The following is a 19298-nucleotide window of genomic DNA, read 5'->3' on the forward strand; positions in this document are numbered from 1 at the left end:
AGCCTCTAAGAGAAGCAAATTTCATCCGATCCGGCTGAAATTTGGTACATGGTGTTAGTATATGGTCTTTAGCAACCAAGCAAAAATTGGTCAATATCACTCCATAATTATATATAGCCCTCATATAAACCGATAACCAGATTTGACCTCCGGAGCCTCTTGGAAGACCAAAATTTATCTGATTCAGTTGAAATTTGGTACGTGATGTTAATATATGGCCTCAAACACCCATGCACAAATTGGTCGATATCGGTCCATAATTATATATAGACCCCATATAAACCGATCCCCAGATTTGACCTCCGGAGCACCTTGAAGGATCAAAATTCTTCCCATTCGTTTGAAATTTGGTACGTGATGTTAGTATAGGGTATCCAACAACCATGCAGGAATTGGTTCCTATCAGTCCATAATAATATATAGCTCCCATATAAACCGATCCCCAGATTTGACCTCCGGTGCCTTTTGGAGAAGCAAAATTCATCCGATCTGGTTGAAATTTGGTACGTGGTGGTAGTATATGATATTTAACAACCATGTGAGTTGAAATTTGTGGATGACAGTCTTTCGTAGAAGTTTCTACGCAATCCATGGTGGAGGGTACATAAGATTCGGCCTGGCCGAACTTACGGCCGTATATACTTGTTTTAATTTAATATGGTGTACCGTTTTCAAGTTATTCGAATATATGTAGCGGAAGTGCCTTAATTTTGAACATAACGGTATATCTCGAAAAGTCGAGCCGATAGAAACTAGAGGTCTGCACAATTCCATTTGTAAATGAAGAGTACACGTGTACTTGCTACATGAGTACATCTATTTGAGAGAATCGCAAAACAATTGGTACACATTTTGATGAACATCAAAAGCCACGAGTAACTTCTTGTTGCTACTCTGATGTCTTCACTACCAACAAACACATATTCCTCTTTCTCTCTTATTGAAGTGTACTCAGAGTGATCACGTCGAGTATGTTGCGAGAACAAAACTTCATAGAGTACTCCATGTACCACGTGCAGTTTCAGAAATACAAAAAACAGTTACTCTCCATAATATATGTTTTGGTTTGTTATAAAGAACGGCAAACGTTCAGGTAAGTGTGTGACATACATAAATATATGAAATATGTGACATAAATACATATCTATGATTAATAATAATAGAAAGTTTTGCTTCGCACATAACTGAGAAATACTTGTGGTACCACATGAAGTGAAGAGAATCCATGTTGTACTTTTTCTCAAGTATTTGCTTTTTTATTGTTCCTTTTTTTCGGAACACATATTTTTCGGATAAGTACTTGGTGGTATTTGACAAGCAAGTGTTCTCTTCACTTCACTACTTGCGCTCTGAGAGAAAGACAGTGTATGTACTATATCCGACAGCGAATTGCATACATGTAGTGAAAAGTTATTCGTTGCAGACCTCTAATAGAAACTAAGTGCAGATTTGGATTCAGCATCCCAAATAAGCTTAGAAACAAAAATCAGTTCTTAATCAACAGAACCATTGTTCCCTTGTGTTATTGGAGTGCAAATATGTTATTTTATATGTTATTTTATCCTTTTTTTATAAAAAATAAATATAATAATAGAAATATATTTAAATTCAATTCGCATTAGAAAATCAATTCGAATCAATAATTATTTGTATATAAACAAGTTCTACACGACTGTTCATACAAAATATGTGTCATTCGTACTATTGGGCATTCGTAGAACAGAATCAGTTTATTTTTTAATTGTTGTCAATTTCAATAATATTTTTAATTGAAAATAATTTGGTGATAGTTTTTTTCTGTGTATGTTACTTCAAAGCCATCATATTGTGGTGGTTATAAACGACTATAAAAATACGTGTTTGTTCCCCAATCACTGTTTCCCACATTAAATAACATTTTACGAATGTTTGGCAATCCGGCCGTAAGAAAACAAAATTATCAAACCAACACATTTCAGAATCAGTCATCTTCAGAGCGACACTCCGGTTGCATCAAAGCGGGAAACTGAAACACCCATCCCATCGCGAGAAAGAAAACTAGAATTGATAACAACACCACACAAACAATCGATATCAGCAACGTGCTTCACTCCAAAAACAAAAATGTACCAGAAACGCCAACAACAATGAGCCTACTATGTTGGCCTGTTGTTTATAAAAAAAACTACATTGCAAAGCACTTATCAGCCAGATATATAAAATAAAATCAAACAAAATATTTTTGCGAAAATAAAAACAAAATTCAAATGAAAGAAAGCATAAACAGCTGGCTGTTAGAACATTTGGAAAACTCTCTCCCTCTCACAGAGAAATATTCAAAAGATACAACCAAAAACAGCCACCCTTCACTCTTTATTTGCTCACTCACTAATATTCTAACAAAACCAGGGCAAAAATAATCCAAGAAGTGCAAATAATGCAATAATTGAATTTGATTAAAATTGAAAAGAAAAAACTAATTGGGCATAAGTGAAAAATGACGACGTGGTGAACAAATACGATATAAACCCTAAGTGAATCAACCAAACATATGAACGAATGAAAAATGTGTCACGTGTTATGCATTGATTTGTAAATGGACCGGCCGGTTCCCTTTTGTTTACGTTCATTGACTGAAACTTGTTTTCGTTTCTTATCACATTTGTGTGTATTATGTTACTCTATGTTGCATTATGGATTTGTTGTTGCGCATAGTGATGAGTGAGAGAAGCCAGTGATGCCAAACGTTTTAGTTTGAAAAGAAATTTTTGTTGTCAGATTCAGAGAGGAGGAAATACAAGAGGACGAAAAGCAGCTTTTGGTATCACCGGCGTTGCGGTCAAAGCTCTGCTTTGATAAATTAGTTATAGTAGCAGCGGCAGTTATAATTTCAAATTGTATGCCAAAAATTATTAAAATGGAAACATTTAAAAAATTAACATTTGTTATTCCAAAGTAGGTTCTAAATCATATTTTCCTTTAGTTTCGTAAAGCCGACAGAGAACCGAACTGGATGACGCCGACGCAAACTGTATGATATTTGAGAGATGCGCCAAAAAACTGCATGATATTAGATAAATTTTCCTCATGACTGCCACCTACCGACGCAGTTTCGCTTCACAGTTTCGTTCTCTTGTGTTCTCATTCTCTCTGTCAGATTTGTGAGCTCGGTTTATCGGTTTATATGGGGGCTATATATAATTATGTACCGATGTGAACCAATTTCTGCATAGAGTTTAGAGAACATATACTTACACCATGTACCAAATTTCAACTGAATCAGATGAATTTTGGTCTTCCAAGAGGCTCCGGAGGTCAAATCTGGTGATCGGTTTATATGGGGGCTATATATAATTATGGACCGATGTGGAACATTTTTTGCATGGTCACTAGAGGCCATATACTAACACCATTTACCGAATTTCAGCCGGATCGGATGTAATTTGCTTCTCCTAGAGGCTCCGCAAGCCAAATGGGGGGATCGGTTTATATGGGGGCTATATATAATTATGGAACGATGTAGACCAATTTTTGCATGGTTGTTAGAGACCATATACTAACACCATGTACCAAATTTCAACCGGATCGGATGAAATTTGCTTCTCTTAGAGGCTCCGCAAACCAAATCGGGGGATCTGTTTATATGGGGGCTATTATATAATTATGGAACGATGTAGACCAATTTTTGCATGGTTGTTAGAGACCATATACTAACACCCTGTACCAAATTTCAGCCGGATCGGTTGAAATTTGCTTCTCTTAGAGCAATCGCAAGCCAAATTTGGGGGTCCGTTTATATGGGGGCTATATGTAAAAGTGGAGCGATATGGCCCATTTGCAATACCATCCGACCTACATCAATAACAACTACTTGTGCCAAGTTTCAAGTCGATAGATTGTTTCGTTCGGAAGTTAGCGTGATTTCAACAGACGGACGGATATGCTCAGTTCGACTCAGAATTTCACCACGACCCAGGATATATATACTTTATGTGGTCTTAGAGCAATATTTCGATGTGTTACAAACGGAATGACAAAGTTAATATACCCCCCATCCTATGGTGGAGGGTATAAAAAAAAATCTTCCAAAGAAATATTTTATGAAACGGAATATTTTGCAAAATCTACCAAGACACCTACAAATCTACAATTGGCAGAATTCTACAAATTATATAATCATTGAAATGTGTTTTTAAAATCGCAAAAATTCAAATTCGTACCTTTATACTCTTTATCACACAATCCATTTTGTTCCAATTATGAAGATAAGAAGTAAATTCATGATTGAAGTTGTTTATTTACAATGGACCCCTTTTGAAAAAGTCCCCAGTATCATACTGGGGATTTTTTTCATTGTTGTGGGCTTATATCATTGCATACTCAAAATGAGTCTTTATTTCTAAAAGCCATGTTAGTGTGTAAATATAACTAACCATAGCGATATGCGAACACATTTTAGGCGAATTTCTTATTGGAAGACCAAAATCCGCGACGGAATACCGTGACGGCTGGTGGCGTGTCGCCAAATTAAAATCTATTCTAATTCCTTGGCGGAAAATGGTGTAGTGTTGCCAACACTTATTACATTTTTGAACTCACAACCAGAGAATGAAGCCGACCAATTTTTGTCGGCGGCGCCTGACACTAAATTTTTGCTCCTGCAGCGGAGGCTTGATGGCTAAGCCGATATAAATTTGTCTATTCGGCGGTGGATAATTATCCATTTGAAAATCAATTTGAAGTTATACGAACAGAGAATGAAGCCAACCCATTTTTATCGGTGGCGGCTTGACGGCTAAGTGTGTAAATATAACCATAGCGATAGGCGGTAGGCGAAACATTTTTGCCGCAACGGCAAATACAATAAGCTTGACGGCGAATAATTCCCTTTTTCACGTTTCCTAGCGTTTTTGTTGTCAATACAGCACGCTTTGACAATATTAAACAATGAAGTTGAATAAAAACATACAATGGCTTGTTATTTGTTGAGTTATTTCAAGAAAAAATAATCTACACGTGTCCAGGCAACAGCAATTCCTAGTGGTGAGTTAAAAAAAATTGATAAGCGATGGCAACACTATACCAGTTTTCGCCAAGGAGTTAGAATAAGTTTTAATTTAGCGACACGCCGCTAGCCGTCACGGTATTCCGTCGCGGATTTTGGGCTTCCCATAAGAAATACACGTAAATAAGTGTTCGCCTACCGCCTATCGCTATGGTTGTATTTACACACTAAGGCGATATAAAATTGTCTATTCGGAGGAGCACAATTATCCATTATAAAATCTTAGCCGATTGATTTTATAATGGATAATTGTGCTCGGGCGGCGCGACTCGGCGACTTCATTATCTGTGTACGAATGGTAATGAGATTAGTTGTACAACCAATCGTAAAATAAAATTTACATGTCGTTAAATTTTTTGAGCTAAATTTTTGCAAAATTATTTTAGCAACTTGATACTTATTGATTGTGGGTGGAAGGTTCCAAATTTTGACGCAAAATATGATATTTATTCGTTGGCTTCATTCTCTTTATCACTATGGACTAAGTGATCCTGAAACTAAATCGGGCTGCCATTTTAACCTAACAAGATATAACAATATTGAAATATCATGCAATATTGACATCAAAAACACTTGAAAGTAGAAAAAAGAACATTTCTGCCGACAAGCTTATTGTATTTGTCGTCGCGGAAAAGATGTTTCGAACTTGTGTTCAACGGAATTTTCTTTTCAGTAAAGATACCCATTTTAAATTCGAATCAACTAACTCTGAGATTAAGGACATATCAACTTTAGTAAAATGTTCTATGATACGCTAAAATGACATGAAATCTTCGCGCTTACCACAAAATATGTTATTAGTTACTGTTTTTCTATACGAATTATACTTTAAACCGGATATAATTAGTTGCTATTTTCAATACCATTATTATTATTTAAAGCTTTTCTCTAGGTGTATAGAATTGTAGAAATCGGTTAGTTCATCGCTGGCTTATTGCGATTATGGGATAGACTTTTCGTCTTATAATTTGACTTTTTTCAATATATTCCACAATGTATTTTTCCACAGAGGCCAGCAAAGAATTTTTTGTTTTTGATTGTGCAATCAAACATATGCACAATAGTCGATGACTCAAGCCAAATACAAACTACCACGCAACACAACCAATCCGGATAATTACAACTAACGATGGCAGATTGCACAAGCACCAGCCATGTCTCAATCAAAACAATTACACCAGACCATGGGTGCTATAGTCGGCTACAGGAACTGCGAGAATTTTATCGATATGAGTATGGACATGAACCACAATTTTATGTTAGAGTACCGGGAAGGTAAGTTGTGTATTATATATATATATTTATATAATTCTCAACGCCCTGTTAATTGAAAACTATGTGTAAAAGTAAAATTTACAGTTAACGAAAACTACTACAAATAGCAGGAAAATCTGCTAAAGGGGAAAAATACAGTCGAATAAGTTTGTCATTCCATTTCTAACACATTGAAATATCAATTTCCGAGTAGAGGTGTGCGCGTGACACACGTGAATCCCGTGAATCGTGAACGAAATCTGAAGCTACTCTCGTGCGTGAATTGGACTGAAACAAATGTATCGTGCGTGACAAATAAAATCGGTTCGTGAATATGCGTGCATAAAATTTCTGCAAAATCACGCTCACGAAAAAAATCAAGATTTAATTCTTACTCGCATGTTAACTGAAATTAATTTAGCTGTCGAACTACATTCTACGAGTATTCATGAATTTTGTTACCTTTGCTCATTCCCGGCTGGAAAATATCGTGAGTCTCGTGAATTTATCGTGAGTTACGTGAATTGTCGTGAATCGTGAGTGAACGTGAGTCCTTAAAAGTAGTTCGTACGTGAGTGTGCGTGAGTACTGGTTTTCATTTCGTGAATGTGCGTGAGTGGCTATCCCACGTACCGTGCGTTAGTGTGCGTGAATAAACATTTTGCTTCGTGAATGTGCGTAAGTGTGAGTGAAATATCACTCACGCGCACACCTCTATTTCCGAGTATTAAAAACATATATTCTCAATAAAGGAGAAATTTTATTACCTGTGTTCAAAATAATTCTTAAAGGAATATTTACGGGAAAAGTAGGTATAAAGTAAAATTTAACTTTATAAGGCTTCAGGTAAGGTAACGCTTCAGCATGATACCACGATGGACATGGTTAAATCGTCTTAGAATTTCTCCCTGATCAAGAATATTTATAGTTTACATAGTCGAAAATCGATATTTCGAAGAGTTACAAAACTTATTTTACCCCACATTACCATTCATTATTCCTAACACACTGCAAAAAATATTTACGTGATATTAAAGATTGCGCAAACCCAAATTTTAGGATGCGCAGTTTACAAAATATTAAGGACAAATTTCTTAAACATAATGAAATTTTAATTAAAATAAAGTTTACGGTCTTTGCTCCAAAATTTTTTTTCATTAAATCTAGGACACAAATATTGGAAATTTGCGTCCCTCCGTTAAAGTCGCATGTCTTATAAGAAATGACAAATTTTTGTAAAGTAAAGAAACACATTTTTGATTTAAAGAAATCGTCCTTAAATTAACTGAAATCTTAAAGCTTTAGATTTAAGATATAATAGCTTCAAATATAGACCAAGCCTTATTTTGAGGATTTATCATCTTTTATTTAAAGTTTTTTAGAATTAAGAAAACATTTTGTACTTTGAAGAATACGTTATAATTTGGATTTTTTAACTGGCATTTGTTTTTACTTTATTAATATACCGCGAAAAGAATATAAAAATTCGATAAATGAGATCTGTATGCCAATTTTAATTTTTTTGATCCTAGATTTAAAGCCAGATAGGTCCCCAAAACAGGTCTTTATTTAAAAGAAGTGGCATCTTTGGCTCGGAATCAATACCAAAATCCTTAATGGAGGGTCAAAATCTTTGGATCCAAGTAAACTTTTTTTTGAGTACAGCTGTTACATTCGTTTTGTTTTGTTATTGTTGGTTTATTCTTCAATCATTATTGTTGTTTTTGATTTCAGCTTAAAACCATGTATTGACTAAACTACAAGTGTAGCTTTACCAACAGAGGAAACTAATACTTGTCAAATTTATTTGGGCAAATCCCTATAGACTGCAAGATGGTTGGATGGCACAAGTTTCGGAATTACCACATTCCTCATCAGCATTCTCTACTTGCAGCAAAACTATCAACCAATTATCGCAATAAATTCAAAGTGAACCACACTTGAACCTTCCCAAAAACAGGTTTACGATAGCCGGCTTATGCCGAAATAAATTCGTACAAACATATCTATTTTCCTTTGCCACTGTCAAATCATCGATTTGAGTGCAGTTGGCTGGGTTTATTTTAAGCGTGCTTCCGAAACAACAAAAACAACAATAATGAGTGCAGCTGTTACCTTTTCAACATCTACTGAATGTAGAATGGATAGTACACTGAAAAAAACATGACCGGTTCTAAGGATTTTGTCTTTACACTAATGATGTTGGTATTGATTCCGACCCAAAGAAGTGGAGATTTTATGTAGGACACATTTTAGACACAATTCTCTTTTAAATTTGAGATTTGCGTACATGATTGTGGGAAACAAATTGTCCTATGTGCTATGAGTCCAATCCAGTAAAACGTATTAACCACAACTTAAATTTCCAAATTCAGACTGGACTTTACGTAAAAAATATGCTATGTTTCAAGTAAAAAAATTTTTTAAAATAAAGTATTCAAAAATGTGTAATAAAGATGATTTCATTAATGTTGAAGTATTTTTCTGAATTATTAAAGCCAAGATGGCCTTAGTCAAGTGAAATTTTCTTTCATGTTAGGATACCCCAGGAGCCACCATGGTGCAATGGTTAGCATGCCCGCCTTGCATACACAGGGTCGTGGGTTCGATTCCTGCTTCGACCGAACACCAAAAATTTTTTCAGTGGTGGATTATCCCACTCAAAAAAAAAGTTTACTTGGATCCAAAGATTTTGACCTTCCCTTAAGGATCTTGGTATTGATTCCGAGCCAAAGATGTAGCGTCTTTAAAATAAAGAAATTTTTTAGCGACCTATCTGGATTTAAATCTAGGACATAATAGAACATTGTACGCAGTCCATGGTTTAGGGGACATAAGGACGAGAATGCGGCTGTATATACACGGACGAAACACACTGTTTTTCATATATAAAACAAGTAAGTAAAGTCTAAAGTTGGGCGGGGCCGACTATATTATACCCTTCACCCTATGTAGGCCAAAATTTGTGTTACCATCTCAACTACTTCACATTTGCTGGAAGCTATATAAAGGATACAATTTTTTACTTCTACAAAATCTCTAGAATTAAAATTTAAATCGGCTAACGCTATCCAGTTAATTGGAGGAAACTTCCATTGAAAATGGGTCTAAAATGTATAACAGTCTACCATATTTCCGCAACTCTGGTGTACGTATATATGGGAGCTATATATAATCTGAACCGATTTTGACTAAATTTGACATGTAACGTATAGTTAGAATAATAATTCTGCTATCTAAGCGAAATTATATTTCATGTTAGCCTGATACCGAAACAGGCAATTGACGTCCAAATGCATTATATCTAATTATACAATTATTTTTCGAGCTTTATGGACAGATATAGATTAAAGAACATGGTTAATAGAGCCATTGAAAAGCGAAATTTCACGTAAATGGGAGTATAACTTCGGCCCCCCTGGTCATATGAGTGCAAATCGGGCGAAAGATATATATCGGAGCTATATCTAAATCTGAACCGATTTCAACCAAATTTGGCACAATTACCGATACTACTAAACGTACTCCTAGTGCGAAATTTGAAGGAAATCACAGTAAAACCCTAGATTTTGAGGCCATATAAGTCCAAATCGGACGAAACATATATATGGGAGCTATATCTAAATCTGAATCGATTTTGACCATATTTAGGACATACAATAGTATCGTTAAAAGTACCGCTTGTGCAAAATTTTAAGTAAGTCAGGGCAAAACTCTGGCTTTTGAGACCATATAAGTCCAAATCGGGCGAAATATATATATATATATATATATATATATATATATATATATATATATATATATATATATATATATATATATATATATATATATATATATATATATATATATATATATATATATATATATATATATATATATATATATATATATATATATATATATATATATATATATATATATATATATATATATATGTGTGTGTGTGTGTGTGTGTGTGTGTGAGAGAGCTATATCTAAATCTGAACCGATTTTAACAAAATTGGACACAGTTAAGGATACTATTAAACGTACCCCTTGTGCAAAAGCAAATCACGGCAAAACTCTGGCTTTTGTGGCCATATAAGTTCAAATCGGACTAAAGATATATATGGGAGCTATATCTAAATTTGAACCGATTTCAATCAAATTTACCAAGCATTGGTAGAATGTCAATTTTTCCCCCTGTTCACGAAGATCGGTAGTAAACTTTGGCCTCTGTGGTCATATGAGTTTAAATCGGACGAAAGATATATATGGGAGCTATATCTAAATCTGTACCGATTTGGCTGATATTTTGCAAGATTTTCGAGACTCATAAAATATTTGGATGTACGGTATTTCCAGAAAATCGGTTGATAAACACGCTAACTATGACAAAATCGGGGATAAATATATATGGCAGCTATATCTAAATCTGAACCGATTTTTTCCAAAATCAATAACGATTGTCTTTGAGGACGATCGGACTTAAATTGCGAGCTTTACTTTGTGCACAAAATTACATATAGACAGACGGACGGACAGACGGACATCGCTAAATCGACGCAGAATTTAATTCTAAGCAGATGGGTCTATGACCAATATGTCCTGGCGTTACATACAAATGCACAAACTTATTATACCCTGTACCACAGTAGGGTGAAGGGTATAAAAATAACATTTTTATAGTTGGAACTCAATATTTTAGCACATTATTTTTCAAAAAAAAGTTTACTTGGATCCAAAGATTTTGACCTTCCCTTAAGGATCTTGGTATTGATTCCGAGCCAACGATGTGGCTTCTTTAAAATAAAGAAATTTTTTAGCGACCTATCTGGCTTTAAATCTAATACCAATAAAATTAAAATTAGGATACAGATCTCATTTATCAATTTTGCATTCTCTTTTCGCTATTTATTAATAAAGGTACTCATGTACAAACAAATGACACTTTAACAAGTATATACAGCACTAAGTTCGTCCGGGCCGAATCTTAAATACCCAACACCATGAACCAAATATTAGGGTTTCCTTTGAAATTTCAGGAGGACTTGAGGACACTTCCCGAAGATAAATTTAAAGATTTCACCTATGAGGACAATATTAGATTCTGGATTTATAAGAACCATTTTTGTTTGAGTTTTAGAGGAATCATTAACATCTCTCGTAAGTGTGCAAGAAAGTGATGAAATAACGTCTTGATTTGAAATCTTAAATCTGTAGAAGTAAAATCTGGCAATTTTACATTGAGTTTCAAGCAATTTTCATGATCAGTGCGCCTTCTACACCCTCAAGAAGTGAAGTCGGTCTATATGGATGCATTACCAAATGGACCTATAAAAACTTAATCCGATACACGTTTTTGTGAACCTAAAATACCAGAATATTTACAATTTCAGGCAAATCAGATAAAAACTACGGTTTCTAGAAACCAAAGGAGTTAAATCGGGAGATCGTTCTTATGGGGGCTATACTAAAATATGGACCGATACTCACCGTTTTCGGCACACCTCTTTATCACCCGAAAATACCTCTAAATTTCCAATTTCAGGCAATTTGGGTAAAAACTTCGGATTCTAGAAGCCCAAGAAGTAAAATCGGGAAATCGGTCTATATGGGGGCTATACCAAAATATGGACCGATACTCACCATTTTCGGCACACCTCTTTATGGTCCTAAAATACCTCTAGATTTCCAATTTCAGACAAATTGGATAAAAACTACGGTTTCTATAAAGCCAAGACCCCAAATCGGGAGGTCGTTTTATATGGGGACTATATCAAAACCGGGACCGATATAGCCCATCTTCGAACTTGACCTGCCTGCATACAAAAGACGAGTTTGTGCAAAATTTCAGCACGATTGCTTCATTATTGAAGACTGTAGCGTGATTACAACAGACAGACAGACGGACAGACGGACATCGTTATATCGCTTTAGAATTTCTCCCTGATCAAGAATATATATACTTTATATAGTCGGAAATCGATATTTCGATGTGTTACAAACGGAATGACAAACTTATTATACCCCCATCACCATTCTATGGTGGTGGGTATAAAAATCCAAATTATAACGGATACTTCAAAGTACAAAATGTTTTCTTAATTAAAAAAAAACGTTAAACCAAAGACGCTAAATCCTCAAAATAAGTCTTAGCCTATATTAAGGACAATTTCTTTAAATCAAAAATATGCTTCTTTAATTTGAGGAAAGTTAGCCTTAGTTCAAGGACATGTTACTTTAACGGAGGGACGCAAATTTATAAAATTTGCGTCCTAAATTTAATGAAAAAAGTTTTTGAAATAAAGATTATAAACTTTATTTTAATTAAAATCTCATTTTTTTATAGAAATTTGTCCTCATTATTTTGTAAATTTCGCCTCCTAAAATTTAGGTTGCCTAATCTTTAATATCACGTAAATATTTTTTTCAGTGTAGCATAAATGTTCATAATTTAGTACAACATGTTTGGGACATATATGATAATATGTTAGAACATAGTATATTTGGGAAATTACATTTTCTTAAATATGATGTCTTTAGATGTAAACATATGTTAATTTAGAAATTTAGTATAAATATATAAAAGTTTAGAAAACTCCCACACATTCATGTATTTTCTCTATTCTCTCTCGCTCTCGTTTCTAAACATATATAAGTTTCCAAATTGATATATGTTTGTATGCAGAGAAAATGTAATGACCCATACATGTTATATTAGCTTATATGCTTGCACTTATAAATAATGTGCTACATATTTGAGTTCCAAACATATAATTCTTCGTCCCTGTACGCACAAAGAAAAAATACTTTCCTCTGGAACGAAATTTTCGACAAAAGAAATTGCCATTTGTTAAAAATTATTTTCTTTAAGAAAAAAATAAAGCCGAATTTATGGCAAGCGTTGTAACCATTATCTAGTTTTTATTTGCTTTAAAGAAGACTATTTGGTGTCAAAAGAAAATTCGTTCGTTTCTCAGAAAAGAAAACTCTTCTTTCAGAGTAAACCCAGAGATGGAATATGAGATAACTCCAAATATATTTCAGTTGTTGGACGGTGAACATGGAACATGTTTGTCGCAATCATTCTTTTTTTCGAAAATAGGTCTCTGTTTTCGGCAACCATGTATATGTTTACCGAGAAAACAACATTTTTGCTTCAAATGTTCAATGTTCACCATCCAAAAATAACATTTTGCTCTTGATACATGCTTGGGCTAGTCATAGCCCCTCTCTGCGTGTAGTATTAAGCTTTCTGGTCACTCAAAAGACATTGTTTTAACTTTGTGCATCACACAATTCCTGCAATACATAACTTGTTCTATCCCTGCAGGATTTGCTACATTCACTAAGATCTCTCGATTCTTCTTGATACACTATAACCTTTTTCATTTTTTCTTTACAGAGTTAATATTATAGGAGAACATGTGGATTACTGTGGCTACCCGGTACTTCCCATGGCTATAGACCAATGTATTCTGCTAGCGGTGGGCTATAAAGAAGAAAACACAACTCTGGAACTTCGAAATATCGAAAAAGAAAAATATGAAAATTTTATGACCGATTTAAATAAATTTGAGTATGTTTGCATATACATATATAGGTTCATAGGAAATCATAAAAACTCAAGATATTTCCTTCATTTAGGATAGTTGTTAATTCTGCTGGTGCTCCTGCCTGGTACAACTATTATCTTTGTGGAGTCAAGGGTATTTGTGAGACTCTCCAGGATACCCAGCCAATTTATGGTATGACCGTGGCACTTAGTGGTAATATACCTCCCGCTTCGGGCGTCTCCAGTTCAAGTGCCCTCGTGAGTAGTGCAGTTTTGGCTACCGCCTTCGTCCATCAAGTGGATTTGGAGCGTAAAAACTTGGCCTCTATATCAGCGGCATGCGAACGTTACATTGGAACTCAAGGGGGTGGCATGGATCAGGCCATCGCTTATCTAGCCAAAGAAGGATGTGCCCAATTTATAGAATTTCATCCGAGTCTTAAGGCCACACCATTACAATTACCTCAGGGAGCTTGTTTTGTGGTAGCCAATAGTTTGGCCGAAATGAATAAGGCAGCCACTTCAGATTTCAATGAACGTGTTGTCGAATGTCGTCTTGGAAGTTGTTTAATTGCCTTCAGAAAAAATCTGCAAAATTGGAAGGATATGCGAATCTTTGCAAAACTTCAGGATGCTATTGCATGTAATTTAGATCAAATGGAGAAATACGCTATGGAATTTATGCCAAAGGATATCTATACTCGCTCAGAGCTATGTGAAATTTTTGAATTGAGAAATGAAGAGTTCGAAAGAGAATTTCTAACTGAAAACACACAAACAATGGAAAGATTTAAACTAAGACAAAGGACTCTACATGTCATACAAGGTAAGATTATTTTGACCATCTTAATTTCTGACGCCAGTAAGATGGTCCTGGGAGAGTAGGACCCCATAACAGATATCAGAAGGAAATAACTACTTCACCGATGGATCGAAGATAGGTGAGAGGATGGGACTGGGTGTATATCTGGATGAACCAGACACCGAGATCCTATTCCAATTAAATCTCATCGAATGGAATTCTAGTGTATATCAGGCGCATTCAGTAAGACAGGAAAAGATTCCCCTAATGTCATACTGTAACAATTGCCTTTAGAAATTTTGGCCAAACAGTCAGCTGAAACAACGGATGTATAGTTGCACACATTTCGGTCCTCAAAATAATGCCAGATGTAATGGCATACACTCTGGCGAAAACGCTTCTCGACAAAAAGTATGAACTTCTAATTTCCAACAGTACGGTGGGTGGGGAAGCAATTCTTGCCATTGTTCTCAATGACTTGTTCCACGGTGCGTTGTCTTGGTGGAACAACACTTTTTTCTTCTTCATATGGGACCGTTTTGCCGCGATTTCGACCTTCAAACGCTCCAATAACGCCATATAATAGTCACTGTTCTCAAGATAATCGATAAAAATTATTCCATGCGCATCCCAAACAACAGAGGCCATTACTTTGCCAGCGGACGTTTGAGTCTTTCCACGCTTCGGAGACGGTTCACCGGTCGCTGTCCACTCAGCCGACTGTCGATTGGACTCAGGAGTGTAGTGATGGAGCCATGTTTCATCCATTGTCACATATCGACGGAAAAAAAGATATCAAAGGAAGACATTCCTTTGATATCTTTAAGGCCTCTGCTCTCTCGATCAACTTCATTTTACGGTCATTCAAAATCATTTTGTGAATTTTTTGGATATTTTCGTCGGTAACCACCTCTTTCGGGCGTCCACTGCGTTCACCGTCCTCCGTGCTCATTTCACAACGCTTGAATTTTGCATACCAATCAATTATTGTTGATTTCCCTGGGGCAGAGTCCGGAAACTCATTATCAAGCCAAGTTTTTGCTTCCACCGTATTTTTTCGCTTCAGAAAACAGTATTTTATCAAAACACGAAATTCCTTTTTTCTGAAAAGACGCTCTATCTCACAAACTAATTGACTTACAGACGTCAAATTTTGACACGAATCATTTGAAGGTTGGTACTATATAAAAATAATATGCATTTAATACTAGCGACGCCATACCGGGGACTTATCAGCCAACCTGTTAATCACTGTAGGGGTTTTCTGGCTGAAATATTAGCAATAAAAGAGGTGAAAAGTGGGCGGAAAAGTAATGTTCCAACAAATGTTGGCATTAATAACATATATACTCAGACAGTCTTGGACTCTGTGTTCCTTAACTCGCCATATACTGCCGCAAATCTCTCAACGAGCAGTACAATAGTCGTCTAATATGAGTGTCTGGCCACACGAACATACCAGGGAACTACGAAGCGGATGATTTAGCAAGGCTAAGTCAATATAGGCAACGCGAGCCGAGGTGTATGTATGGGTACTGGAAACACATAAAGCGATGCGAACGTTTCATTATGCCACATCGCTTTATGTGTGTCCAGTACCGGTCGGAAGGGCCACGAAAATAGCTACTAGTGGGTCACCCAGATAAGAAAAGGACTGGAGAACTACTGAAGGGGAGTAGGACAAAATTTAAAAGGACCATGATGACCGGACACCTGGAATTGAGAGCACATCTGTGCCGAATAGGAACAGCAGAGGTTGCTGCATGCAGGGGGTGCTGCATGCAGAGCGTGCTTCCAGTATGATGAGACCTTGGAGCACTACCTTTGTTACTGCCCTACCTTTAAAGGGTTAACCATGTCGGTGATTCGAGATCTAGCCCAGCTGGAAAACAGGAACTGGGAACTCATTGGGGAATTCCTTAGGGACACAGAGTTCCTGGAATAAGAGAAGGGTACGATAGAAAGAAGATGTTAGAGCGCTTAGCTGTATGTCAGCCGACATGAGACAGGACAACTTGAATCCTATTTTAAGCCAAACCTAACTAAAGCGCTATACTTTTTAAATTTTATTGTTCAAAAGTCGGAACGTCAAATTTTAGAATCAGTTTAGATTTGTTCGAATTGGCTACCTTTGCCACGACAACTTTCAAATGGAAGCAGAGTCACTCTCTGCCGCATTTTGGCTCATTCCGGGCGCCGTCTTGAAATGATCGATCTTTTGGTATTTTTTAGTGTCATCCTTAGTAGTTGCTAGTTGCAATGTCCATGGTCTACGGCCGAAATTCTTGTCTACCAGGGCTTCAATACTGTATTTAAGAAATTTTCCCGAAAATATTCGTCATTTATTTTCAGTTCCGATGGCCAATCGAAAATGTACATTTTCAGCTTACTTTTTTGACAAGTAAACCCGATAATTTTGCTGGTTTACAAACTGTTCAATTTGGAATGGGTTCTCATCGTGAGAAACCAAATTCCAATTCCTTGAATCTTGTACTTGTAGGAACTTCAATGTTCTACAAGTACTAAGCTCATTTTGCAATGCGTTTGGAATCCGTTCTCGCGATATTTGTTATGGATGCTTCGAAAAAAAATGTCAAAATTGGTACAGGGCCATTTTAATTACATTGGAGTCAGGGGAAATTTCATCTTTTGACTGGCTAAAATCGAAAAAATACAGATAAGCAATTTAAAATATCCCACAACATAATAAAAACATTTTTCTTTTTTTAATGTTACAGAATCTTTAAGAGTTCAAGAATTCCGGAAGATTTGTCAGCTTCTTGATACTAATGCTCAAAATAATTCCAATGGTGATATGGCAGTAATCCAAAAACTTTCAGCATTAATGAGACAATCCCATGAATCTCTTAAAACTTTATATGAATGCTCCCACCCCAATTTAGACAAATTGGTAAAATTATCCGATGAATATGGCGTTGGAACAAGATTAACTGGAGCTGGGTAGGTTATAATGAACTTAAATTACTGAACGCATAAAATATTTCGTTACCCACTCTAATATTTATTTTCAGTTGGGGCGGTTGTATTGTTGCCCTTTGCAATTCTACAGAAATTTCTAAGAAATATATTGCCACCTTAAAGGAGAAATACTATGGCGATCAATCTGTTGAAGGATATCATAAAAAAGACTTTGCCAATGTTGTATTTGCCACATGTCCCCGTGATGGAGCGGAGATATTATCATTAGATTTGTAGAATTTTTCTTCATATTTGTTATACACAATTAAACATGTTTTTTTTTAAAGTAGTGATGTAATGTAAGAAGATTTTTTAAATAAAGAAAATTACATACCCACACTGAAAAAATATTTACGTGTTATTAAAGATTACGCAACCTAAAGTTAAGGATGCACAACTTACACAATATTAAGGGGTAATTTCTTCAAAATAATGAAATTTTATTTAAAAGAAAGTTTATAATCTTTGCTTCAAAAAAATTTTGTTTATTACATTTAGGACACACATTTTAGAAATTTGCTGATATTTGTTTCTATGGAGAAGTGTTTTATATGTAATATATCTCAAAAAGAGAATGCAAATTCCATAAATGAGGAGATCTGTATCCTTTTTAATTTTAGTCGTCCTAGGTTTGAAGCTACAGAGGTCCCTAAAAAATTTCCTTATTTTACAGAAGCCGTATCTTTGGCTCGGAATCAATACCAAAATCCTTAAGGTAGTTGCAGTATTACAAAGTAAACATTATGAGCTAAAGAAATTCATATTATACAAATTTCGAATTTTTAAGGATTTGGATGGAATTTTGGTTTTTTTTTGATCACGTTTAAGCTCATTTTCTCTACACGGATGAAAAAGACTGTTTTTCATATGCTTGGATGTAAAAATTATATGTTTGGAACTTAAATTTTTTAACACAATATGTTTAAGTACAAGCATATAATGTTCATAAACTAGCATAACGTGTTTGGGACATATATGTTAATATATGAGAACATATTATATTTAGGACATAAAATATTTGTAAATATAATATGCTTAGATGCAAAAATATATTAATTTAGAAATAGCCTATAAACATATATGTATTTAGAAAGAGAGACCTAAAGACCATGTAAAATAATGAAAGTAACCAATTGGCGCCTTAAAAATATATCCACACAAAGAAAATGTCATTAAAATGTTTTCTACCAGTGTATGCCCTAAGGTTAAACATAATATGTTTGAACAATACAAACAATATTTTGGTTGGACCAATCCTGAAAATATATGTATGCTTGAAGCCAAATGGACATAAAATGTTTGTAAATATAATATGCTTAGATGCAAACGTATATTCATTTAGAAATAGCCTATAAAAATATATGTATTTAGACAGCGAGACATTGAGAGTAAGCTGCTAGTAAAATAATTTCAACCGGATCGGATGAAATTTGCTTCTCTTAGAGGCTCCGCAACCCAAATCTGGGGATCGGTTTATATGGGCGCTATATATAATTATGGACCGATGTGGACAAATTTTTGCATGATTGTTAGAGACCATATACCAATACCATGTACCAAATTTCAGCCGGATCGGATGCAATTTGCTTCTCTTAGAGGGCCTACAAGCCAAATTTAGGAGTCTGTTTATATGGGGGCTATACGTAAAAGTGGAGCGATATGGCCCATTTGCAATACCA

At 35.2% G+C, this 19298-nt stretch overlaps 1 protein-coding gene across 3 annotated transcripts; it reads left to right on the forward strand.

Moving 5' to 3' along the window:
- The first annotated feature begins 1949 nt into the window (after positions 1–1949).
- Galk (N-acetylgalactosamine kinase) lies at positions 1950–17967 on the forward strand. 3 transcript variants are annotated; one of them, XM_075304996.1, is made up of 7 exons: positions 1967–2105; positions 2389–2643; positions 6054–6319; positions 13689–13862; positions 13931–14664; positions 17379–17601; positions 17673–17967. In XM_075304996.1, the coding sequence occupies exons 3-7, from the start codon at positions 6174–6176 to the stop codon at positions 17854–17856; spliced, it is 1461 nt and encodes a 486-aa protein (XP_075161111.1). In that variant the 5' UTR covers positions 1967–2105; positions 2389–2643; positions 6054–6173; the 3' UTR covers positions 17857–17967. The 3 variants fall into 3 exon arrangements, with proteins under 3 accessions (XP_075161110.1, XP_075161111.1, XP_075161112.1); XM_075304995.1 differs by lacking the exon at positions 2389–2643 and having other exon boundaries at positions 1950–2105; XM_075304997.1 differs by lacking the exons at positions 1967–2105; positions 2389–2643 and adding an exon at positions 2724–2876.
- The last annotated feature ends 1331 nt before the right edge of the window (positions 17968–19298 follow it).

This window comes from Haematobia irritans, chromosome 4 (assembly GCF_050003625.1).
Source record: "Haematobia irritans isolate KBUSLIRL chromosome 4, ASM5000362v1, whole genome shotgun sequence".
Taxonomy (NCBI): Eukaryota; Metazoa; Arthropoda; class Insecta; order Diptera; family Muscidae; genus Haematobia; species Haematobia irritans.

Coding starts and splice junctions, on each gene's coding strand:
- Galk (XM_075304995.1), top strand. CDS start 6,174: ATGGCAGATTGCACAAGCACCAGCCATGTCTCAATCAAAACAATTACA. Junction 13,863..13,930: donor ACCGATTTAAATAAATTTGA/GTATGTTTGCAT, acceptor TCCTTCATTTAG/GATAGTTGTTAATTCTGCTG. Junction 17,602..17,672: donor ACAAGATTAACTGGAGCTGG/GTAGGTTATAAT, acceptor ATTTATTTTCAG/TTGGGGCGGTTGTATTGTTG.